The sequence below is a fragment of the Monodon monoceros genome, unplaced genomic scaffold (assembly GCF_005190385.1).
Source record: "Monodon monoceros isolate NGI ecotype Baffin Bay Population unplaced genomic scaffold, NGI_Narwhal_1 Super_Scaffold_10, whole genome shotgun sequence".
Lineage (NCBI taxonomy): Eukaryota > Metazoa > Chordata > Mammalia > Artiodactyla > Monodontidae > Monodon > Monodon monoceros.
Window position 1 is genome coordinate 13,430,293 of NW_021703766.1, and position 24,460 is coordinate 13,454,752.

At 60.2% G+C, this 24,460-nt stretch overlaps 1 protein-coding gene across 2 annotated transcripts in view; it reads right to left on the reverse strand.

The window, feature by feature from the left end:
• Positions 1-23: 23 nt before the first annotated feature.
• Positions 24-24,460, reverse strand: part of VAC14 (VAC14 component of PIKFYVE complex) — a 97,683-nt gene continuing 73,246 nt past the window's right edge. For both annotated transcript variants that reach the window (XM_029208119.1, XM_029208127.1), the window contains 5 exons: positions 10,221-10,395; positions 8,710-8,828; positions 7,448-7,527; positions 5,339-5,489; positions 24-619 (listed from right to left, as the gene is read on the reverse strand). In XM_029208119.1, coding sequence (XP_029063952.1) covers positions 457-619; positions 5,339-5,489; positions 7,448-7,527; positions 8,710-8,828; positions 10,221-10,395 — 688 coding nt within the window. In that variant the 3' untranslated portion in view covers positions 24-456. The remainder of the gene's footprint in view (positions 620-5,338; positions 5,490-7,447; positions 7,528-8,709; positions 8,829-10,220; positions 10,396-24,460) is intronic.

A 24,460-nucleotide genomic window follows, 5' to 3' on the forward strand; every position in this document is an offset into this window, starting at 1 on the left:
GAGCAGGCCAGGCACGGGTTGCGTTTCTTTATTGGGACAGAGGGTGCGCCATTCATATGGACCTCTGTGCTGGTCCCTATGTGCACAGATGTGTATACACATATGTACACACACATCCACAGGAGGCCAGAGCTCTGGTGCGCTGGGGAGGTCAAGCTCTTTTACAAGAGGGCATTAGAAAGAACCCGATTCCAGAAAATGGGGGCGTCTGAGGCTGTGGCCTCACCCTGGCAGGAAGCCAGCTCTGTCTGAATGCCAGAGTGCAGCTGACTGCGCTGGAGGGCCTGTGAGAGGAGCTTGGGTGGACAGAGCTTCCAGCCCCCTACCCTGTCCTGCGCTGGTGGCCAGGCCCAGCCCTGCCCCTGAGGCAGGTCCTCGGGCTCTGTGGGGAGGGGGCCTGAAGACCCCAAGTGCTCCATGGGACCACTCCTTGGGCCCTTCCCCAGGCCAGGCCTATCAGAGGACAACCCTCCGGTCCAGGTGATCCCCACGCCCACTCCGCTGGTGCCTCACTTCCAGGTGCTTCTTCTGGACCCTTTCAAAGTGCTGCAGCAGCTCGGCGTAGTCGATGCTCGGGGAGTCTGCTTTCTGTGACGTGGGGGCTGCCTTCGCACTGTCTCTGGGGAAAGGGAGCAGAAGGGCTCAGCGTCAGTGTCTCAGCACGTGACGGGGCTGCTGGAGCGGGTAAGCATCAGCCACAGCAGGGCAGTGGGGTCGGGGCAGGGCCACAGGCTGGGGGAGCTCGACCTCGGGGAGTCTGGCCACCTCAGGCCCAACAACCCTTCCCCAGCAGTCAGCCCCAAAGAGCAGGGAGCCCTATGGGCATCCCCTCCCCCACAGTTGGTGGGACCAGTCAACACTGCTGCTTGGATAGGGCCTTCAGCCTGTGGGCTGGCAACGGTGCCCAGAGCAGGCATCACATCGGGAAGCATTTCCTGTTTATGAGTGGCTCCCTTTGGGGTGAAAGCCAGGGCTAGGAGCCAGCCAGGAAGCCAGCTGGGGCCTGGAACAGGGTCCAGGGAGAAGGGGGAGGAGGCAGCCTGGCCCTTTCTTTAGGGCAGGGCTAGGGCCGGGGACCACAGGGGTGGCTGAAGTCTACTGGCCCTCAACTTGGCAGGACATCTGTTTTTGAGTGTTGGGGCCCAGAGGCCTGCAGTCACTCTCTGTCCCTGCGGAAGGAGAGCTGGTCTCCCCACTGGGCAGCTGATGCCTCCGGGAACTCCTCTTGCTAGCACTCTTCGCAGTTGCTCCATACCGCCTCACAGCTTGTGCACTGCACAACTGCCACGGGCCTGATGCTCCCTATAGTTGGGCAATGCATTCGCCCTGCTGCCCCCTTCAAGCCCAGTGTTGAGCTTGCCCCGGGGGACTAGATCCACTTGGGCCCCTGTCCCATTCCTAACCATCACCCCAGCAGAGAGTCCCAAGAAAAGACTCTGCTTCTCCCTCATTCTGGCCTCACTGGAAGCAGATCTTTGTGGGCTGGGAAGGGTCTGCTTCCAGGCCCTGAGGCCTGGTGGCCCTGGTAAGGGATCTCATGAAGGCTGTGGGCTGATTAGCTAAGCAGAGAATCCTTGGGCCCTTTGAGTTCATGAAAAGACCCCAATATGGCAGGAGGGGTCCAGGTAGCAGCTGAGCACAGGAGCTCGACAGACCTGGACCCAACTGTAACACAACCACCCCCTAGCCACTTGACCTTGGGCAGGTAACTCAGTATCCTCCTCTGTAAGGGGGCACTGCCACAGGAGCCTCCCATGGGGTAGGTGAGGATTCCTCCATACTTGACATGAAGAACTTGGCCTGATGCCCAGCCCCAGCCTAGGTACCCGATGGGTGCCCACTGTGGCTACAACTCTGTCCCATGGAGGCAAGGCCAGGCGGGGCCCAGCAGCTCATTCCATTTGGGTGACTCACAACGGTGCTTCACCCAAATGGAACCCTCACCAACGAGCCTGGCTCCTGGTAAGGTGCAGCCCACCAATGGTCAGAGCCTGAAAGCCATCTCTGACAAGCCACCAGGACCAGGGGCATTGGGAACTCTTCCCATGGTTGGGATGCCATCTGGAGCCTGGAAGTGGGCCCCTGTACCCCTACTCAGCCTGGTCCCTTCCTGTTAAAGACACACCACCTGACAACACCTTGGACTGTGGCCGTGGCTGCTTCTTTCTTGGGCCTCAGGCCCTGCCTCTGGAGCTGGGACTCAGGCAAATTCAACAAAGATCAAAACGAGCTGGGTGGGGCTCGCTCTAGGGGGCGAGACTGCGGGCAGCATTCTGGTCTCTGGCTGCTTTCAACTCCCCTGGGAATGGTGAAGGGCCATCCCTGTCCTAGTAACCTGTGGCCTGGGTGCTACTGCCCCAAGAGAGCAACTCCCGCTCCTGAGGACGCTGAGGGACACCCTGCAGCTTGGAGCCCTAACTCCAGAGGGTGGCCAGATGCTACCCCAGCCCATGTGGGCCGGAACAGGGGGAGAGATGTACAGGCCAGAGATGATCCTGAAGTGTGTTGTCTCAGGCTGGGCACCCACGGATCTGTATGCTCCTCTCCGCAACACTCTCTGCATCAGATCCAGAGGGAAGCTGAGATTAGGGGCTTCCAGGGAGATGCCAGCAATGGATGGCAAGTCCAGGGTGATGTGCACAGATGTGGCCAGGTGAGGGTAGGCGTCGGGAGGAGTGGGCCGCACCTTGCTCTCTGGGCCCTCACAGAGGCAAGAAGTCCTTCCCCCCATGACTCAGCGTCCCTTTGGGCAGACCCTTCCTGGCCTGAAGTCTTGGTAGCAGGGAGGGGTATGTCCATGGGTACGGGGACTCCGCTGAGCATTGAGGCTGGGCCTCTCCCTGCTAGTCACAGTGGGCACGGCCGCTGCTCAGGCCTTCATGTTCTCTGTGTGTTTATAGCAACCCTCAGGCAGTGAGTGGCTAGGGGACACCCAGCCAGCAGCACAGAGCTGGGGTTCCAGAACCCAAAGCCAGCCCTCTCTCCTGCCACCGCACCCACGCACCTGTCACCAGCTTCTCCTTCAGAGGCTCCCTCTTGCCTCACTGAGGAGACGGTCCCTGGGGAGTGGCCCAGAAGCCCGAGCGGAGGGCCAGGGTTCCCTAGCCCTGCCGGCACCCTGAGTGCACAGAAGCGGGGGGATGGGCAAGGAGCAGAGACTCCCCCAGCTGTTCCCGGCACACGGGCCTGTCGGGCAACCTGACGCTGTCTTCCAGCTGCCTGCCTCTCCCGGGGCTGAGACTGTCCTCAGCCCCCTCTCCAGGGCGGGAGCTGTCCCTCTGTGCCCAACCCTGCAACCTGCCCCTGCCCCCAGCTGTTCCTGAGGCCCCTTCCTTGCCCAGGGCTCCGCTGCCTTTTTCTATGACAGCTCTTCCTGGGTCCTTGCAAAGAAAGGCTGGGAACCCAAAGCCTTGAAGACTGAGCGGAACCTCAAGGATCCATTCAGTCCAAATGCTCACTTACTGATGAAGAAACCAAGGGCCCAGAGAGGGCATGGGGCTTGCCTGAGGTCACAGAGCAAATCCACAGCAGAGCTCGGACCAGATCCTAGTCCAGGCCTGCAAACCATCCACTGACCCAGAGGCCTCAGCCGTTTGGCTCAAGACTTCCTGACTCTGACCATGGGAGATCTAGGGGAAAGCCTCATTTCCCCCAGCTTTCCTCTGTAGACTTGCTCTGTTCTGGCTAAGGGAGCGCAGGGAGGAGTCCGACTACTCTGAGCCTGCCTTCCTTTTCCATAGGATGTTCCTATATGAGGAGATGTAGCAGGCAGAGCTCTGAGAAGGGACTGGCCCTCAGCAGCACAGGGGCTGTGGCCTGGCCCAGAGGTCACAGGGAAGCAGCCGTTCCTGCCTCCTTCTCACTTTCAGCTGTACCTTCCCTCCTAAGTGGCTGCCAGGGTGACCCTAACACCCGTTGGGCACTGCAAAGGCCAGCAGAGGCCAAGGCAGCAAAGCGAGGTGTGGTGTCAGGGCCTTTCCGACTCCCAGGAGATAGAGGTGCTCCGGCCAAGGGAATAAAATGCACACCTAACTCTGCGGCTGCTCCTGCTTCCCTGGGACACTCAGTATGCTGAATGCCTTCCCCTGAGGATTACCCGGTGGCACCAGGAGCAGCTGGGACAGGGACCAGCCCTCCACCCCTGAGTGCTGCTGTCTGGGGAAAGGGGCAGGGTGGGCAGGAGCTGGGCCTTGGCCTGGGGGCCACACCTGCTGGGGTTTCCCAGCCCCTCCAGCGGCCTGAGGCCGACAGCCCATTAGGGGCCCCACGCCCAGCCCCTGGAGAGACCAGGTCAGGTGGGAGGGGTGGTGGTGGCCTAGACCCTGGGAGACGGAGGGCACAGGGGCTCGGGTCAGGGGCCCAGAGTGCCGGGCAGGCCCATCTCAAGGCTGCCTGCATCCATCACAAGGGCAAAGGCCCGAGACCTTTGGCGGGGGGCGAGGCGCCAGGCCTGCCGAGGGGGTCTAACAGCTTGGGAGGGAATTCTAGACACACAGGGCATCTGATGCAAGCTGGGTGCGCTCCATTCAGCGTAAATCTTCTCAGTGGCTCTGCTTGTTTCCATGGCGACCCGACAAGTGAAATTTTCCATCTCTGATGCCAAATGCCTGTGGATGAGGCAAAGCCTCCAAGGGTTACCAAATATAGACATGACCCAACAGGCTCTGGGGACTGGGCCAGCAGTGGGTTCAGGGTGGGAGCCTGGATGCCCCTGAGGGGCTGCAGCCCTCCTCCCCAGTGGCTGCCGTGCTGGGCCTCTCCACGGCAGAGCGCCTGGGACCCGTGCTTCCCGCGGACAGGTCGCAAGCGGGGTAGCCACGGGGGCGCCCTTGCCTCCCACTCCAGTCAGGAGGAGATTGGGAGGGTCCTAGCAGTGCCAGGGTCACTCAGTGGCCAAGCGTTGAGCCTCTGCTACAGATGGGAAGGGAGGGCTGTCTGAGGCCCGGGAGGGACCCTATGTAGCTCTCTTGCCCATGTACCACCTGGGACGCAGTGGCTGAGCTGGGGCACGAATTCCTCCCCTCTGGACTTTCTCTCCAGGGGCCTCTGTTTGGGTCACGCCAGCATGCTCTCGGGTTTTTTGATTTAACTCCACCCTGACTGCTGGGAGAAGGTATTCCAACTACCTACCACCGCACAGACGCTCCCAGAATCTCCCAGCCCGGTGCTCTGATATGGAAACCCACGGGCAAGTGGCTGAGGGGTGGACAGTGTCTGCAGTGACAGGAGGTGTGATGCCGAGCTGAGGGCAGGCCCTGGTAGCCCCTTTAAAACTCCCCGCTTGCCAGGCCCTGCCAGCCCGGCCAGCCCTGGCCCTGCTCACAAGCTGGGCACTTACCCCGTCTGCAGCAGCTCGGGGTTGGGCACGCACTGGAGCCGGTGGGAGAGCAGCTGGAAGGCGCTGCTCTGGGGCAGCAGCATGAGCAGGCCGTACAGGGCCTTGATCAGGTACGGGTTGTTCTTCACATCCAGCAGCTGCAGGCGCAGATCTGTGGGAGGGCAGAGGGCAGGGGTCAGGCACTGCTCTGGGTGGCACCTCAGCCCGGCCAGGAAAGGGCCAGCCTGGTGGCCGGGGCTCCTCCCAGCCAGACATGCCTGCCTCTCCTCCTGCAGCGTCTTAGCCGTCCCCATGATCCCCCTGCCTCTTCTGACCTGCCCACCTGCCTTCCGTCTGATCTTCCCAACAGTCACCTCAGCCTGGCGACCCCCAACCTGCTGCCAGGCCTGGTCCCCTCCCCCAGCACTCACTGCCTCCCTGGCGATGAGGGGGCTTGGGGCCTGTAGCGTAACAGATTCCCGGGTCTGCTCTGCACGTGCCAGCACGAGAGAGCTATAAATAGGGTGAGCTGGAGAGAAAGACTGGATTAGGGCAGCTTTAAGGGAGGGCAGGATGGAAAAACGCTTTGGTGTGCGACCAAACACACATCAAGCCCCTGAGTGTCTGGTGGATGCTTTTGGAAATCCATGTCAGATATCAGCCCTGCCTCCCCCACCAGACGGCGGGGAGACGCACCCAGGCCTTGCCCAGCATCCGTCCCAGATAAACAGGCCCACGTGGCTCTCCTCTGAGCCCTTCCAGGAGCATCACTCGTTTCTACCTTCTCTGAGGCCCAGTCTCAGGCGTCCTTGGTGGAGGACAAACCACAAACCTCTGGAGAGACCATGTCACCCCAGCAGCTGGACGGGGGCCTTGGGGCCAGGGTGAGCCAGGAAGCAGGGGCCTCTCACAGCAGCCCCTCCCCTCACCCCAGGTGGCAGTCCTGCCCAGGCCCAGCGACTCCAGAAGAGGCGGGGACCTGTTTTGAATCTAGTCCTGGGCCTTGGGTAAGCTGGGCTACGGGGCCAAGCCAGCTACCAGGGGGGTCTAGGCAACCTAGGGTTGGAATGGGTGCTAGGCAGGGCCAGGGGACGTCTGCTATGGTCACCCCACCAAAGCCCTGGGCCTGGAGAGGTGTTCATGGCTTCTCTAGGGTCAGGCTGGACCTGCCCCCAGGCGAGCGTGTGCCAGGCTGCCCTGGGAGGCCTTTGGGGAAGTGAAATGTCAGGCCAGGGGGCCATTTGGGACAGGCTTCGATGCACTGCCCTGGGAACAGGGTCTCCCTCCTGCTCTTGGGTCCCCCGGGCATCTGTTACTGTGATGGCTGGCTGTCTGGAGAAGCTGTCTTCTGTTTGGATGGGAGGGGGCCCCTCGGCCCCTGGGTTTGCCTTTGGGCTCCAGGGTGAAGGCCGACAGGCTTGGCCTGGGCAGATTGGGGTGCCACCACAGCAGGAGGCCTGGGTGACCAGCCCGGCAGGAGGGTGGCCACCGGCAGGGATGCCTCCCGGCTTCGCTACCAGGCCATAAGCACACGAGCGTCATTCAGAGACTTGCCTGCCTTGGGGAGCGGGCACTGTATGTGTTGAGGCGCCAGGAGCTGCACTCACCCCAGCCAGCTGCCACTTTGCACATTCAGCCCGGGTGTTACAATCAGGCAGCTCCTGGCAAACGCCAGCTCTGCTTTGCAGAGGGACGAGGGCGTGGCTCCTGGGCACAAGGGAGCAACCTGCGGGTGGGCCCAGGGTGCCCCCAGCTTCCAAGAGCCACAGCAGAGGGCAGTGTGCTTGGAGGGGTGGCCGGGGACAGCTCTGGGACAGCTGCTCCACCTGCCCCCCGACGGCACTGCTCCAGTTCCCCCTGCAGAGGTGACACTATTCTTCAGGTGGGTTTTGCCCTCAGTGCTGGCCTGTGTCGAGCCCTGCCTTAAGGCGCACGGGCAGGACCCACGCTCTGATGCGCATGTCCCAGCCCTGTGTACCTCCTCAGCCCTGTCATCCCCATCCTTACGTTCTTGACATTCTAGAAGCATCCCTGGGGTGACTGTTCTCGCTCCCTCCCCAGTGGCAGCCAAGAGCTGCTCTCCCTCCCACCTCCCTCCAGGCCTGCAGGGGCCAGAGGCAGGGCGCTCACATGTGAAGATGGGGCACTCGATCAGCTGCACCAGCTTGTCTACCTCCGTGAGGAAATCCACAGTGACCTCCAGGTCCCCGCTGGGTGGGTGGTCAAGGGAAGTGGAACCACTGGCCGGGGCAGCCTGCCTCTCTGGGGGCGGGGGCAGCCGAGGAGCTGGGCCCTAGGGGCTCGACCCAGCGGTACAGAGCACACCTCCCACTGGGCCCTGGCTTGCAGGCACAGAGCATGTTTCCACCTGAGCAGGATCAGGACACAAAGGAGAGCAGCCTATTGTCCCCCTGCCTCTCTGTCCCTCACAGCTGTCCCCCTGCGTGGCACTCCGGCTCTGCTCCGCCGCTCTCTCCTCTGTGCCCTCCAGGCCCTGAAAGGCTCTCATCACCGCCCTGCAGCCTCTGGGGGAGGGCTGGGCAGGAAAGGCCCCTGTTCCTGCCTGAGTGGATGCCTGTCAGCAGGGCCAAGGTCAGGGCTGCTGCAAGCCTGGGGCCTGCAGTCCTCGGGTCACACCAGTGGCGGAGAGGAGCAAATCGTAGTCTGAAGGCGAGTGGGCACCCTGAGGGAGCCAGGCGAGGCCACAGCTGGCTTTCAGTGGAGGCACCTCAGGGCCCCTCTCTCCTTACCCCCCAACTCCTGGCCCATCAGGGAAGGAGACCAATTTTGCATCCTAAATGTCCGTCCAATCCGGGTCACACACCAGACATTCACAGAGGAAGCTGGTTTGCTTCATGGTGTTTCAAACAAAAAGCCGACCATGGATGCCTTTCTCTGAGGCAGGCCCTGAGCGGCGCTCCGTCTCCCTGAGGCCTCCCCTCCAGCCTGCTTCTCCCTGTCCCGTCCTCTGCTGGGCCCTGGCTCTGTGGGCCCCAAAGGTCCTAAGCTCCTCACCTACTGGCCTGCTGTAGCCCGGCAGCCCCCCTGCTCCCGGGCCTTCTCTCCCCACCCTGCCCCAGCACCGCGCAGAGGGCACCCTGCCTCTTTCTCGGGACACCCTTACCTAGGTAAGCACCCATCCCTGATCCCCAGCTCACAAAGCTTCTCCAGGGCTAGCTCCCCTCTACGAGGCCCTAGATGACCCTGTTTACTGGAATCCACCCCTCACTGTGCCCTCACGGGTCCTGATGGCCCAAGGCCTGGAGGCGGAGCGTAGGGTCAGGGCAGAAGGATGGCAATCGGGCCACCACGTGGGTGGGAAGGGAGCACCCGCTCCGCCCCCCCCCCCCCCCCCCCACGGCTGGGCTGGAAGAACAGTGAGTGAAGGATACAACTTCTGGATGAGGTCGTAGGCGTGCCGGTAGTTCTGGGTGAGGAAGCAGAGGGACACCGTGGTGACTGGGTTGTGGCACCAGGAGCGGTACAGGCAGCAGAACAGGTTCTGGCTCTCCTGAGGGGGGAGAGTTGTAAGCAGTTAATCGAGCCCCCGCTCCTTCCCCGCGGGTGCGCGGCCCAGACTCAGGGCCCCTCTCAGAGCGCCAGGGAGCGCAGCTGGGAACGGGCTGTCACAAAGGAAACGCTGACAGCTCCTCCTCAGACCCTGTCATTACTCTCCGTCCCACAGAGCCACGTGGTGATGGCTGTGAGGGCCTGCTGCTTGGGAGTGAGCCTGTCCTTTGTGCTGGTATTTCTGCCCTCGGCAAACAACAGTAATCGTCCTCTCCACAGCCCGTGGTCCCCGAGCCTCTGGGGCTGGGAGGGGGTGTGACCGGAGGGGGGCAGGGAGGAAGCGTCCTCAGGGCCCAGGCTCTCCCCGGCAGTGCCCTCCTGCCGTCCTCAAATGCCATCTCTTCCCTCCTCTGCAGCCCACCTTGCACTCGGGAACCAGCCCAGCTGAGCCCACACTCGAGAGCCCCTGCCCTGAGGAACATTCTTTAGGCCTCTGCAAATGTCTGGAAGGAACCACAGGAAGAAGGCAGGGGTGTGGCCTGGGTCATTCCCAGTGGCTCTGGCCCCAGATGCCCTCAGGCACAGGCTTGGATGTCTTGGAGACTCCCTGAGAGAGGGCCGAGGCAGGGTCTGAGATGGGAAGGTGGTGACCACAGCCCAGGTGAAACGTGCTGGAGCTGCCGGCACGTCCGGGATGGCGGCTACCCCTGGGGGCCCTCTGCAGCTCAGCCCCCCTCCTCTGGGCCGAGCGAGGCCTTTGACCTGTGTCCCCCAGAGCAGTTCGGTAGACTGGTGAGCACCTCCCTGCTCTCTCTGACCAGCCCTGGTGGGTCCTCACCGAAAGCCTGGGCCAGGCAGCACTGTGACACCCCCTGGCTTACACAGGGCATCCTGTAAGACAGATGTGTCCCTCTGTGGGAGAGCGGGGTCCTGGCCAAGGAGGAGGGTGAGGAGAGCAACGACACCGGATCCCCAGTGGGGTTGCAATCCAGAGGCCTGACCCTGACTGGGTGACACGGCCCGGCAGGTCTGACCCTGCAGGTCCTGCAAGGCGGGCTCGGAACCCAACCTACCCTGTGTGCGAGGGGGCAGTGCTGGTGGGGTGCGGGATGTCAGGGAGGGCACGTGGACCTGGAGCGGGGTCTGGAGTCTTCTGTGGGCAGAGACCCCCAGAGCGGGTAGCTCCAAGGAAACCCGCTGTGACTCCCTCCCATGGCTGGCACTTACACGCAGCCAACCCAGGGGGACCCCTATTTGACAGCAGACCAGGGAGACCTCAGGTCACATTCTCGTCTCCTCCCCGCCAACCTCCGGGTAATGAGGGGTGGGCTGGCATGGCCGCGCCCGTGGGCACATAGATGGCACCAGGCTGGAGCCCATGGGCGAGCAGTACCGGGGTCTTCAGGTCCTTCAGCTGGTTTCGCAGCTGGAAGAGCTCAGTGGAGGTCAGCAGGATGGTGTTGAGGGTATGGACCATGGTCGAGGCGAACTTGAGGTCCTCCTCCCGGAGCAGGATGTCTGCCATCGAGTGGAAGATGTTCTCCGCATTCAGCAGGAGGCAGAGCTGCCTGGAAAACGGGCTGAGTGGAGGCTCTGGAGGCCTCTGGGCCGCAGCTCCGAGCCCTCTCCTGAGGAAACCTGCTCTTTCCTGGGCCTGGTGTGGGACCCCGGCTCTGGGGCCTGCGGGGGGCCAAGGGGGCTGCTCACAGCGGACCTGGCTCCACGCCTCTCAGCAACTCCAGAGCCCCACGGGCTCCATCTATGCCCCGGCCCACCCCAGGCCAGGAAGTGAGATCCCGAGAAAAGCAGCGGGGCCTCTGGCTGCCAGTGTGGCCCCAGGAGCCCTGAGGTACCTTTCTGATCTCCCACATAGCATAGCAACGCCTCCCCATGTGCCAAGGCGCTCTGTGTCCCTTCCTGGCTTTACTTTTCTGGCTAGAGATTATCTTCACGTGACAAATCCGCATTCTGGTCATCCGTGGATGGTGTCCCCCCACCCTCCCCCGTGAGAGCCCCTGGGTCAGGAGCTTGTTTGGGCTGTTCATGGTGCCACCCACGCCTGGAGTGGTGCCTGCACGTAGCAGGGGCTCGGTAGGTGCTCGTGGGATGAACAAGCCCTAAGGCAACCCTGAGTTCTACCTTCGCTGTTCCGATAATGAAACTCTGGTGGGGAGGCCAGGTGACCTGGCCAAGGTCACGGGATTACTTAGGGCCACTTCTTCCCACTATCTCTCCTCTAATAAGAGTCTTGGGGGGGATAAGGCTTGGGCTTTGTGAAAAGGAGATTCCATTTTATAAAAGGGAAAACAGGGAACCCAGAGAATGGAGGAGGAAAGCAGTTTTCCCAGGGTCCTTGGGCCAAGGTGACGTCCACAGTGACAGGCAGGTATCAAGGACACGCCTCAGGGAAGCCTGTTGACCTCCCTAGTTGGCCGCTTGCCCACAGAGGCCTGGCCTTGAGGGGATAAGCAGGCCTTCCTGCTGGGAGTTTAAGGATCCCAAGGCTCCTGAAACTAAGAAGAGCAAACCAAGGAGCTGGCAAGTGGCTGGTAAGGAGGGTGGGATGTGGCCCCCGAGCCCTGCCTGCTGGGGACCGGTGTCAGCATGGCACCCCTTCCCCATCTCCTCCTGGTCTCTGCTCCAGGGAAGCATCCACAGACCAGGCCTCAGGCTTGTGGGGACAACAGGTCTGAGGCCTCAAGGTCTCAGGTGCTGGACAAAATAAGCCCCATTTGGAGCCAACGAGCCTGAAATATGTCCACCCCAGGCCACTGAACTCACACTAAACTCGGCGTTATCACGGTCTGGCTTCCTGTTTCCTTCCAAACGCCAGACTGGAGAAGCTTCTTCCCCACACCCGGCTCCAAAAAATCCCAGAGCATTTGGTAACAGAGAGGCCAAACCACGAGGCGCAAACAGCAGGCAGGCCGTCTCCAGCCTAGGCCCAGCTGGAACCGGCAGGCTTGGGCAAGAAACCACCAGAGAAATGGAAACAAAGCTGCTGGGGGGATGGGGCCGGCGGGTGGTGTGGGGAAAGCCCTGCCATAGTTGCGGGAGGGTAGGCGGAGCCCCCCTGCTCACCTGGTGTGGGTGGAGGAGGGGCCCGGGCCCTGGAGCCCGGTGCCCCTGCCCAGTTGTGTGGCCCAGTGTGTCTGTGTGACAATTCCTCCACCTCCGAATGGGGGTGACATCTACCTGCACCATGGGGGCTACTCAGAGGGCGGTCATCAAGACTAGTGGCAGCTCGTGTGGGTGCACAGTATGTGGCAAATGGGACCCCTGGTTGGGTACCTTGTTGGTACCTTGGGTGGGGGACGAGGGCCAGCTCCCAGGAGGACGCCTGGCCCTTCAGCGGAGCCTAGGCAGCACTTCCTGTCCCCTTGTGGTCCTCCCACCCCGAGACGACCCCATCCCCAGGGCTGTGGGATAGACACATTTCAGGAGGGCAGGCCGGGGAGGAAGGGGAGCGTTCTGACAAATGGTCACAAATGCCCGTCGCCTGCAGCTGCTGCTGTCTCCATGACAGGCCAACAGCTGAGGCTGCTGCCAGGCCGCGCTCTCCAGGGGCCACGGGCCCGAGGGGACCTGCAGCAGCTGAAGGGCGGGGGTGGTGCTCTCACGTGAGGACGGCTGAGGAGGGTGCGGAGGGATAGGCAAGGGGGTGGCGATGAGCAGAGGCGGGCGCCAAGGCCTCCTGGTGTCCCTAAGAACCCGGAAACACTGGGGAGCTACAGAAGGTCAGGGATGCAGAGTATTCCGGAAATACTCTTGCCACCACGGCGCTCTCCTCCTCTGCTCTCTCCCTGGTCTGCACCTCTTGGTGGTCATGTCCGGTCCCATGGAAATCTTCAAAGCCATCTCTAGATCAGCGGCTCCCACACGTGCCTCTTGAGACCCCACTGAGCTCTGGATGGACACCGCCTGCCTGGTGGATGCCCCGCATGGCTGCCCAACAGGCACTTCAGACTCGGTGGGGCCAAAGCACACCTCTTGGTTTCCCCTTAAACTCTGGTCCCCCAGCTTTCAGGGGAGCATCGGTAACCTGCGGCCTCAGGAAGTGGCATCGCTGCCCACCCAGCTGCTCCAGCCCAAACCAAGGAGTCCTCCTTGATCCTCTGGGCCCCTCTGTCCAGTGTACCAACAAGCCCAGGGGCTCTGCCTGCAGGGCACACCTGGCTCCTGGCCCGTCTCAGCTACCCTGCCCTGGGCCAAGGGTCAGCCCTCTCTTGCCTGGTCAATTCCAAGCCAGCTTCTAATTGGTCTCCCTGTGTCTCCTCTCACCCCACCATTCACCCTCCATGCACCAACTGGGGCGCTTCTTAAAAAGTCCTAATCAGAGCATGGCCCTCCTCAGCGGCTTCCTGCTGGACCTAAATAAACCCAGCTCCTGACCACAGCCTCCAGGCCCTCACACTTTCTGGTCAGCTCCTCACAACCTCAGCTCTTATGAGTCCTCCTTTACCCACGACGTGCAGGCCTCTCCTGTGTTTCTTCTGTTCCTGACCTCTGCCCTGGCCTGGGCAGCTCCTCCCAGGGACCAGCGCACATCTGGCTCCCTCCAACCATGGAGATCTCAGCTCCAACACCAGCCTCAGGGGAAGCCTCTGTCCCATGCGCACCCCTCTGCCACCAGCCCTTTCTAAGGGAAGTCCTGTTTCTTCCTAAGCGTTTCTCATCACCTGAGTCATCTGGTTGATGGACTCGTTTACTGGGTCCCCTGCTGTCTCTCCCACCGGAACATGAGCTGCAAAGGGCAGGGCCTTGCCTGTGACCCTCATGTCCCTCATACCAAGAATCACTTTTGCACATTACCGCATGGAGGAGCTGCGCTGATCTCCACCCAAGGTTTCATGAACAGCCCCGGAGACGTTCCTCTGCCCCATTCCAGCACATCCCTTAGCTGCTCCTGGGCATGCCCCGGCATGCTGTGCCAGCCTGGTATGCAGAGAGCAGCTGCCCTGACGGTACATTTTCAGCCTATCACCCAGGACCTGGCTGCCCGGTCCAGGGAGACCTCAGGAGACGCCCAAGCCGCCAGGACAGCCTGAAGGGTCAGCCACAACACATCACACCAAGGGGTCTCCCCCTGAGCACTGCTAATTAAACCACCACGGGAGGGGAGGGCCGGGGAGGAGCCGGGAAGAGGGACCATGGAGGAGCGGCAGCGGCGGCACAAGCGGCATCTAGCCTTCATGCCCTGCGTGCTGTGCTCTGGATGTCCGCAGCTACCCCTGCTTCAGGGGGGTTGTCTCTCCCGCCCCAGGAGGCTGCTGGACAGAGCCTGGAGGCCTTCGGCAGCGGCTCATAGGGCTCCATCGAAGGGGGCTCCAGCCCTGCAGACCGGTAGGGGCAGGAAGTGGAGGGGAGTGGCGGTGGGGGTCACCTGTCACCTCACCCGGTCTTTGCTGTCTCATCCCAAGGTCACTGTAGACTGCAGAAAAGGAAGATGCCTCCAGACTGCTGGGTCATGAGGCTTCCAGGAGGCAGGAATAATAAAGTATTAGCTCCCGGGGAGCCCTAAGCACACGCCGGGCACCGTGCAGAGGGTGTTACATGAGTCCACTTGGGGCAGTTCGGGGGTGATGCAAAGGTCAGAGGCTCACGTCTGCACGTGCTCACCGGGCTCAGGGCACCATCTGGGCATTTTAGGGGAAGGCGAGTCTGGGTCGGTGGGCTGGGCTGTACCTTGCGAGCTCTGGACACCTGAGCCGGATTCTTCCTCCTGCATCAGGAAGGTGGGGGAGGGAGGAAAGGGGCCCACTTTTCACTCAGCCCTGAGTTTGTGACACGACCCACACAGGCGGCCTCAGTCTCCCTGCGCCCGGCCCCGGGCTCCTCCTGCGGCATCCCGAGTCCTCATACAAGCCTGTATCCTCAGGCAGAGAGGCCTAGTCACACAGCTGCCCAGGGGACGAGGAAGGGTGGATGCAGACCCAGAGGCCAAGTTCCTTTCCCCACTTTGCCTCCTAGGTGCCTGTCGTGAGCGGGCACGGGGGCTGTCCCCGCCCGGGGGGGCCTGGCAGATGGCTGCCTTGCAGGGCTGCTGCGTCATCACTTCTCTGTTGAGCCCCCGCCTGGCTTGAGCTGCCTGCTGGGCTCTCAAGCAGAGCATCAATAATGAAACACAGCTTGCAAGCATTAAACATTTGCCCATATTTTTTAATACCCATATTAAAGTGCTATTCATCACGAGACAATGGCTTGGAAAATACTTGGGGACAAGGCAGAGGTGGGGTGGGAGTGAACTTGGATGGGGTCTGGGGGGGCACAACCTAGAGGCTCATCTTAGGGCCGGGGTCCACATGCGTGGGCCTCAAGGTGGCCCGTGGTGTGTGGCCGTGAGGCCCCACGGATGGGGCTCTGCCTCACTCTCCTCCAGCCACCCGGTGCTGCCTGGACAGCTGTTCCCGTGCTCTGGGTCTAGGTTCATGCTGGGGAGGGAACAGCTCTCTTTGGTCCCTCTGTCACATACGAGGAGCTCTCAGAGGAGCAATCTGCCTTCGGTCAGCTCTGAAGCCCCCGGGACGCAAGAGGGGCACTGCCACTTTCCCTAATGCACAGACAGGCCTTCTTTGGGGCAGCCTCAAAAGGCCAAGACACTTGCTGGGGCTGAGGAAGGCACTCTGGGGCAGTGCCTGCCTGAAAGTGGCCACACCACACTTGCTGGGCTGGTGTGAGCTTCGTGTCACTGTCCCTTTAACCACAAACATTGGCCAAGCATCCACCAGACCCACTGGCCTCGGTGGTGGCCATGGTGGGAGGTGCTCTCCTGTCCCCAGCCTGGTACCCACCCACGGCCCCTGCTTCAGGTGACATGTGGGCCAAAGCGGATGGGAGGAAGACATCAGCTGCCTTGCAGGAGGCTTGGAGAGGGCCGGTTGTGCCCCGAGGCCATGTGGTCCAGGCTGGGCGGGAGGAAGCTGCCTCACGGGTGAAGGCACCGGCAGAGGCCAGCCCCACCGGGCCACCAGGGAGCCTGGTGCTGTCCTCTGCTCTGTCCTGGCGTGGGAAAGGGACCACACGCCGCTTCTTTTCTAGGGACCTGTACCAGGTTGGGCAAGGCCAAGTCTCAGTGTGGAAGCCAAGACCTGCCCAGTGGCTCTGAGCCCTGCCCTCCCCCTGCCTGGGCTGCATGCACGGCAGGTGAGAAAAGGTGCACACCACACTTCAGGCGCCTCTCGTCTAGGCATCCTGGACAGCAGGGCCGGATCATTCCCCAGAGGGCCCACCTTCTCCCTCTAGCCTGAGTCTCCTTCCTTCGTCTCTATCCCCTGCCACGCGTGTCCTGACCAGGCCAACACTGTGCATGGAGGGCCAGGCCCTCACTTCCTCTCTCCTTTGGCCACTAGCTGGTGTCCACGTCCCCTCAGCAGACCAAGGCCAATGGGACACAGGCTTTCCTGGGAGACACCTGGAGCCTCACAGCCATAACTCTGAAGTGCAGCCTAATGTCAAGTACAGAGAACACAGGGGCCCAGAGCCATTCCCACCGGAAAGGGCCCTCCCTGCCTTGTCCCTGCCCAACAGCTGGGATCCTTTAGAAATTTAAAGAGAGAAGCTTTCGTGTCCTATAACATGAGAATAGGGGAGGAGGAAGTGGCCTCCCCTCCGGAAGTTCAGAAAGCTCCAGAGTTTCACTGTATCCTCCCCCCACAGCTCCCTTGCTTCTCTTCCTTTCCAGCTCTCTGCTTCCCAAGTATGAAAATTGTAAATCTGTTTTATTTATTTCAATCAATCCTCGGCAGTGTGCCCCTCAGGGCAGAGGCAGCCATGGTAACCCTGCTAACTCATGCCTAAAAAATTCATCGTGTTTAATGCAGTCGATGTGTCTGATACACTTATAAGTTTTTTTTTTTTTTTTCGGGGGGTAGGGGTGGGAGGAGGGGGCATGAGGACTTGTTTTTCTGGGTCTTGCTGGGAACTGGTGCAAAGCGGATGGAGCGAGGGCCGTAGCATGATGGGGAAGAGGCAGAAGACGAAGCAAAGGGTCTCTTGTCCACTTAGCTCTCCGTCTGATTGTTCAAGAGTGGCACGGCCAGACTCTGGGGGACCACAGACACCTGACCTGGGCTCATCCGGAGACCTTCAGGGGAGGCCTCCTTTGGGCAGGAGCGGCCTGGAAAACCAAAGGGTCTTGTAGAGGCAGCTGGGGCCTTAGCCCCCCTGTGCGAGACAGCCCCTCTCTCCAGGCTTGGGGTTTGCTCTAGGGATCAAGGCTTCCTCCACTGCCCAGGGTGGTCCGGTGGCCCTTCCTGCCCACTCCCCAGGACAGGAGCCAGCTTCTGCGCACGCCCGGCCGACCCACTGGGCCTCATTTCCCATGTGTTCTTAAGCAACCTGGTCAAGCCTGGCCCCACTGTCCACTCACAGGTGCCTCTCCGGCCCCCTCCGGGCCTGTCCCACATGGAGCTTGCCCTGAGCATGGCTGGAGGCAGGTCAGATGGCAGGGGTGGGACCCATGCTGGAGGCTCTGGGAAGACCCCCGGGGGGTCACCTCTCCAGGCCTCCAAGCCTCAAACCCTGGGTAGCGAAGCCCATGGCTTCAGAGTATTTCATCTTTCGAGCCCTCAGGGCAAATGAAAACAAAGGGGTGGGCCACCAAAGGAAATCCTGTTGTCTCCATGACATCAACTCCAACAAGCCCTTGAGAGAGGCTGGGCTCTTGCCTCTCCGGTCACAGGGATTCCCTTCAAGCTGAATCACCATTTCCTCAGCGTTGGCCCACATAACTGACATCTGTGAGCGTTTTCTCCATATTAGGCACGTCCTGTACCTTAGATCCCTTTAACACGGGACAGGCGTCATTTTAGCCGTCCTCTTTCACAGAGGATGAGGGCAAAGCCCAGAGCCTTGCCAAGGTCCCCATCTGGTCCGCCCACCTGGGCACCTGAGCTCTTAGCTGCTGCCTCGCCATACACCCAGCTCGCGGTATCCAGGGCCCAGCTTGCACAGGGGCTTGGAAGTGCTTTTTCTGGAAGACGGATGGTTTTTTGGGGAGAAGGAGGGCACCTTGGCTACAGATATCACTAGGCCTTCTGATGGACCAGGGCCCAAGTTTCTCCAGGACCTTCCTGTGGCTCTGGGGCAGTTTATCTGAAATCCAGCTCCTTCTACCCCACCCTCACCCTGGGGCTACCTCTGGGGGTGGAAGGCACTGACCACACTTGGCCACACCTGGTCGGGACAGTGGTGATCTGCACCTATACTTGGGCTGCTCTGCTGCAGTGGTGGCCTGTCTCCAAGGGGTGAGACAGGAGGCAGAGTCTGGGAGCCTGCGGGGGGCGAGTCACCCATGGGGATGACTCCATCAGCCAGTTCCCAGGCCTGCTGCTGCCTGAGCTCCAGGGCGAGGCGGGGGTTTTAGTACAATGACTCCCGGCGCTCTGAATCCAGGCTGAGACGGCCAGGGAAACAGCACCCTGAGCCCCGCATGCCTGGGAGTGCCCTGGGTGGACCCTTAGAGAACCGGATGGAACTTGTCTCCTCTTTGAAGTCTTCTGAGCTCCTGGCCTTCCAGGAGGGATTTCCTCCCCAGGATACACTCAGGCTCCCACCGAGGTGGCCCGGCCTGGGAAGAGGCTTCGAGCTGCCTCGACGCCAACGCACAGCCAGCCTGGTAAACTGTTTCCAGGCGCCAGGCCTGCCTGCCACCTACGCCCCTGCCAGCTTCCAGCCAGGCTCGCGAAGGCCCTCAGAGATCAAGCGCTCATGGGACAGAGGAAGAAATCCAAGCCACATAGCCAGTGGAGTCAAGTCCCTGACCCAGAGTTCAAGTTTCATACGGCCAGACAGTCCCACGCGCTGTGTCACCTGCAGAAGGACAGACCTCTCCCTCCCGGGCCAGCCCCTCTTTCCACCTGAGGGCTCCAACTCCCTGCGACGAATGCCCAGGGCACAGACACCTCTTCACCCTATGACATGTGACCATAATCAGGGTCCCTTGAGGTAGAGGGTCTGTCTTGGGACAGGTAAGGGAAAGGCACCCCTGAATCTCTGACATTTCCCCCTTCAAACTAAGGGGGTGACCTTCTGAGAAATGAGGCAGGCGAGTAACCGAAGTGCCAGGAGCCCGGGGAGCCCGGCTGGGGCTGCCCCATCATCCCTGGGAAGGGCTCTGGGGATTGCCCCAACAGTCTTCCTGTTACCAAGCTGCTTTGTTCACAATCTCCTTCACTTCATCCCATTATTCCCAAACTAGTCCTTCGTTCCAGCCAAGGGATCACTCCCTGCTGCTGCTTACGCGACCACGAACGCTACGGATGGTGAGCACCTCCTCCCTTCCGCCTTAGTCAGAGTTGAGCCCACACGCCGAGGCCTGCGCTCCCATAACTCTGCCCCTCTACCCTTAAAGCCATGCACGCGACTTGGGCCCAGAAGCCCAGTGGTCACGTGGTCACTGCACCAAAGCCAGAATGTCCCCCTCCTCAAATTCTTCACGCAAATGGGCTGTCCTCGTGGTGTGGATCCTGCCGGGTGATCACAGAGATCCATTTCTATCTCACATTCTGGTGGTGACTCCTCCAAGGGATTTACTGTGCCTTGAAGAGTGCCCACTAGGGGTTGCCATTTTGCTCTGGTGGCCGTCTCAGTGCCCATCTCTTGCTCCACCAGTGTACCTGCCCACCCAGAAGGTCTCACAATGACCCTCCAGAACCAGGAGAGCCCTCCACGCCAGAAAGAGCCCCTTACTGAGAGACCCCTGAACCTGGCTTACACTGGAGTTACCCGAAGACCGTTTGGGATACTCCAGGAAGGGGGCGATTTGTATTCCTAACAGGCTTCACAGTCAGGACCGAGAACCACTGTCCCCAAACTGCCACTGCTGCAAGCCCGGCGATGCCACTCTCCGTGTGGAAATGGGGAGGTTTCACCAGCAGCCGCAAAGGGCTGCAGAGCCCGGGCTCTGCCTCAGAGCTCTGGTGAAGGGCCTGTTGCTTTCCGTCTCCCAACCACACGCTCACCTCCCCAGAGCCGGGGTCCTGTTTTTCCCTGCATTTCTGCCTTGTCTCCACCTTAGGGTCCTAAGCCCTTTGTGCACAGCCCGGACTCGAGCTGTCCAAAGGGCGGAACAGATGAATTCTCCGGCCAGACTTCCGCCTGCCCAGGACTGCACCACCACCCTCTCCTCGGGCGTCGTCTCCTCTCCCAGCCTCAGAGGCCCTGGGGGAGGAAGCTCAGCTCTAGCCCCCTCTGGCATGTGCCTCTCCCGCCTTCCTGGCTACATTTGGCTTCCACAGGAGATAACAGTCTCCGATTAAGGAGCTAGGCTGATTAGTGCCTTTCTGGCCTTCAAATCTTTAGTCTGGGAGTTTTATGGAATTTTATGAACTGACATTGTTTTCTGTAGCTCTTTACAAGTGCCCACTTAAAGGGCACTGAGATAAACGTCAGAAAACAGAACGGGAAGTGAAACACTAATACCTACTGCTGGTAACAAAGAGCAAATACCACAGCAGCCTCACTGCTGAGTCTCTTGGACAATGTGAAGAGATCAGAGTGAAAGGGCTGGGAGGACGGAAGGGTCAACAGCAGAAGGGATGGACAAAGAGAGTGTGGAGGGGACTCCTTTAGCTCTTCGTGGCCAAACGGAAGGGGGGTTTCTCTTACTGGTACCCTCCTCCATCCTGTCAGGAGACTGAAAAAACTCCTTTTGTAATCAGTCATTTTCAGGGAAATTTAAGACGCATGAAATAGGCTTTTCATCCGAATGTCCCTTTCCAGCCCGGGAAATCTTTATCGGATTAAACGCACGAGAATGAAAAAGGGCTCCAGATGTGACAGTGTCCTGCAGGTGCCTGAGGAGTCCCAGGTCTTGGTTACAGAACAGGCCGCCCTCTGACCCCCAGCAGAGCTGTGCCAGGCAAGGGGCCTGCAGGGGAAACACCAGCACCCCATCACCACACCACCCACTGCCCCTGGAGCAGAGTCTGGACGCCGCACACAGAAAACGGGCGATGGAGTTTAACGCTGATGTGGAGGCCTTGATAAGGGAGAGTGACCCTGAGCCATTCTGCTTCGGCCTAGAGGTTAGAGGGCAGCGTCCCAATGAGCTTGGGATCCTGACGGAGATTCGCCTGCCGAACGACGGGTGACGTGTGAGTGAGTGAAAACAGAGCAAGCTGCAGAGCAATTCTGAGTCTGGAATCCTCTGCCGGAAAACCTCAGCCTTAACCACAACCAAACAGACTTATACATTTATAAACGCAAAGACAAGTTTGGGAAAAAGATACATGAAACTGAAAGTAGAGGCTACGTCTGGGGGAGGAAGGGGTGGGGAAGGTCTTCTACATTTTGCAGTACATTCTTCTGCGTTATTTCAATTTTTATCTTACGTGGATTAAAATTTCTTTTTAAACAATACAGAAACCATTTAGAAACCTACACATCTGGGGACCATCTTGGACTCCCTCATGGAGATCTCAGAGACAGAGCAGGGGAGATCTGACAATGGAAACAAGCATCTTACAAATGAGAGGATCAACAGCCGGGAAATGATATTTTTAGCTACGGTGGCTCTTTGCTTCAAAGGCGTAGGCTTCATCTAAAACCAGGCAAACCTCCTACAAAGTCTGCCTGTTTGCAAGGAGTGATTAGCATAATACTCCTTTCGGGAGAAAAGGCCTGGCTCCGCTCTGAGACATGAGTGCCTGCTACACGGGAGGCTTCTCCTGAAATAGAATTGCAGCAGAACAGCAAAGTCTCATCAATGGAGATGAAGCCCCCATCTTCCATCAGAGCCAGAAAGCCGCCTCGCACAGAGGGCCTGGGGATGACGGGTGCGCTGCAGCCAGGCAGGGTGAGATCTGAGAGATCACAGCTTCGCACGGGGAGGCCTCCCTTCTGGGCTGCTACTTTAATCGCTTTTGTCTTATGCAACCACCTTCTTCCACTTTTAAGTACAGAGGGTCTGGGGGCTGCCTTTATAGATGCCCTTTCTGAGGGGAAGGTCAGAGCCAAGTCGAGGCTGAGGAACAGGGACGCACTGGGCAGACGGCAGGTGGGGACCGTCGCTGCAGGACTCAGATGATGACATCTCAGGGAGGTGGCCGCCACCGAGGCCGCTCGTGGCCCTCGAGCGGCGGCTCAGCTGTGGGTGAGCCAGCGCTGCGGCTCCGTGCCACCCTCCACCCTCCCCAGCCCCGAGGGCGCTCACGCCTGTCCAGGTCTATCCGCCTCTCCTCCCCCAGCCCAGGCCCCCCACTCTCCACAGCCATTATGCTTGGCCTGTGGGCACATCTTTGATGGCTGTCTTTTCTCTCCCAGAAAACCCCTAGCTGGCTTGGGAAGACTAAACATGTATAGGGACGTTTGAACTTTTTTCCAAACACCACAAAAATGAATCGAAAGCTGTGACCTTCCAAGAGCTGTAATTACAGATACTCATCTCGGGAGCTGAGCTGGGGACAGATATCACCGGGCAGCTGCTGCTCCGTCACACCAGGCCCAGCACCCCATCCTGGGGGGAGTGTGACCTTGGGCTGTGCGGTGGGGCTGGGGGCAGAAGGTGGTGGTGCTGGTGCTATTTCAGGCCTCACTGGCGGGAGTGGGGCAGAGGAACGGGAGGGGTGCAGAAAGGGAGGCACAGTCCCTTCTCCATGGCCCCCTCCCCGTGGGGTCTCCACAGCAGTAAGATCACAGGTCTTCCTGCAGAGGGTCGGGACCGGGAAATGCTCACAGATGGGGTGCACAGCTGAAGATCTGAGAAACCAATTACCACGCTACTGGGGGGGCCGGGAGAGGCAGAAGGAATTGGACTGGGGCAGCTGCTCAGGCTTCAAGGGCAGGAAGGAAGTGAGGTAACTTCCAGGAACCTGCCCACTGTTAGGGCCAGGGGCTACCGGCAGAGGTGGGCAGGGGTCCCGTTCAGGAGAGGGCTCAGAGGAGGCAGGCCTCGTCTGTCAGGAAGGGGACCAGCTCACGTGGGAGGAAGGGAAAAGCTGACTGCTCTCTGGGAGCAGCTGAGGCCAGCTGGCTGAATTCACAGGCACCTGGAATTAACTGGCTGAAAGCAGGGCAGGGATGTCTGGAGCCTCCAGAAGGTTTTAAACTTAGTCCAGATTATCTGCTCACACTGCCGGTCCCAGCATCACGGAACCTTCTAAAGTGATGCAGCAGCCAGAGCCCTGTCAGGCAAGCTTCCTGAGCCTCTCCTTAACCAGCCTTCGGTGCTGGAGGAGGCTAACGGCACAGCTGTGGACAGCGATCAAGTGTCCCTGCCACCGTGAGCCCTGGGCCCCACTTCCTTGCCATTCGCTGGAGTTCAGGGCACGGGGCTCTGGGACCAGCTGCCTCAGGTGTAGCCTCATGAGGCCCTGCAGTCCCCCTGGCTCAGTGCCATCCCAAGGACTCCAGGGTGGCCACGTGTCGGGGGTGTCTCTCAGGACTTGTGCAGGCCCAGGGCAGGTGGAGAGAGTTTTCTGAGCCTGCGCAGGCCCTTCAGTGGCTCGCTGGGAATACGTCAGGGCTGCCTGGACCTGGTCCCAGCCACACTCCCAGCTCCCTGGGGCTGCCCGGGCCCTGGCGCCTGGGCTTCTGAGCAGACTCTTCCTACATCAGAAGCACCTTCTCCTCCCCCCCTCACCCCCAGCAGTTCCTTATGTTTCATGGCTCAGGTAGACAGCATCTCTTTCCAGAAGCTTCCTCAGACCCTTCCATCAGGGCCAGGAGCTCCTCGACCCCACCCCTCCCACAGAGCATCATCGCTACTCGAGTTTGGGACCATCCCTCGGAGGGCAGGGATGAGCTCTGCCCACTGCGGTGCCCCAGCGGGTGGGCACTGGGACAGGTCTGCTCAGTGACAAACAGCATTCCCTGGCCCTCCTGAGGCCAGCAGGCAGCAGCCCCTTCCCGGGGGAGGGGGGAGCTGGGGTTTTTTATCCATCCTCACAGGGAAGGGGCCGAGCGCTTGCTCCCGGCAGTTCCGATTCAGAGACGAGGACTCTTGCCTGGCCTGACAGCTGTGGCCTAATTTCCAGGGCTATACCCAGGCTCCTTAATTTTACCCACTTGGTATTTTTCATTCCTGAAGCACAGGGGATGGAGAGGGATTGGGGATGGGGGAGGTGTGGACAAACGGGAGGGATGAGTGCCATGGGGCTGGAGGAGTCAGGCAACCCAGGAGGGGCTGTGCAGAGAGGGAAAGGGATGCAGGTGAGGACGGCCAAACTGATTCTTTTTTTTTTTTTTTTAAAAGGAAAAAAACCACAACAACATAACTCCCAAATCCTACCCCCCCACCCCGATTTTCCTCAGTAAGCATTTTCAACAAGGTCACAAATGCACTGGCTCTATAGATTTTTGGCTCCAAACCACATCTCAGGCAGCCTTTAACAGCCAATTCTTGGCGTAGCTTCAGCTGAGCCTGAGGAGAGGGAAAACTAGGGCACCTTTATGCTCTGAGAAAACATCAGATCCAGGTCACAGCTTCTTAGTTCTGCTGAAGCTACGGGCACCCCCCGGCCCACAGGCCCGAACCTGAGGACACCCCTGCCCCTGCAGTTCCTCCAGAGCAGGAATCACAACACCGGGGCACACATTTCTTAGTCACTTGTCATCTGTCTGCCTATGTCACCGGACTGCCACCTCGGTGAAGGCAGGAACCGGCTCTCGGTTATGTGTGTGCCCAGGGCTGGC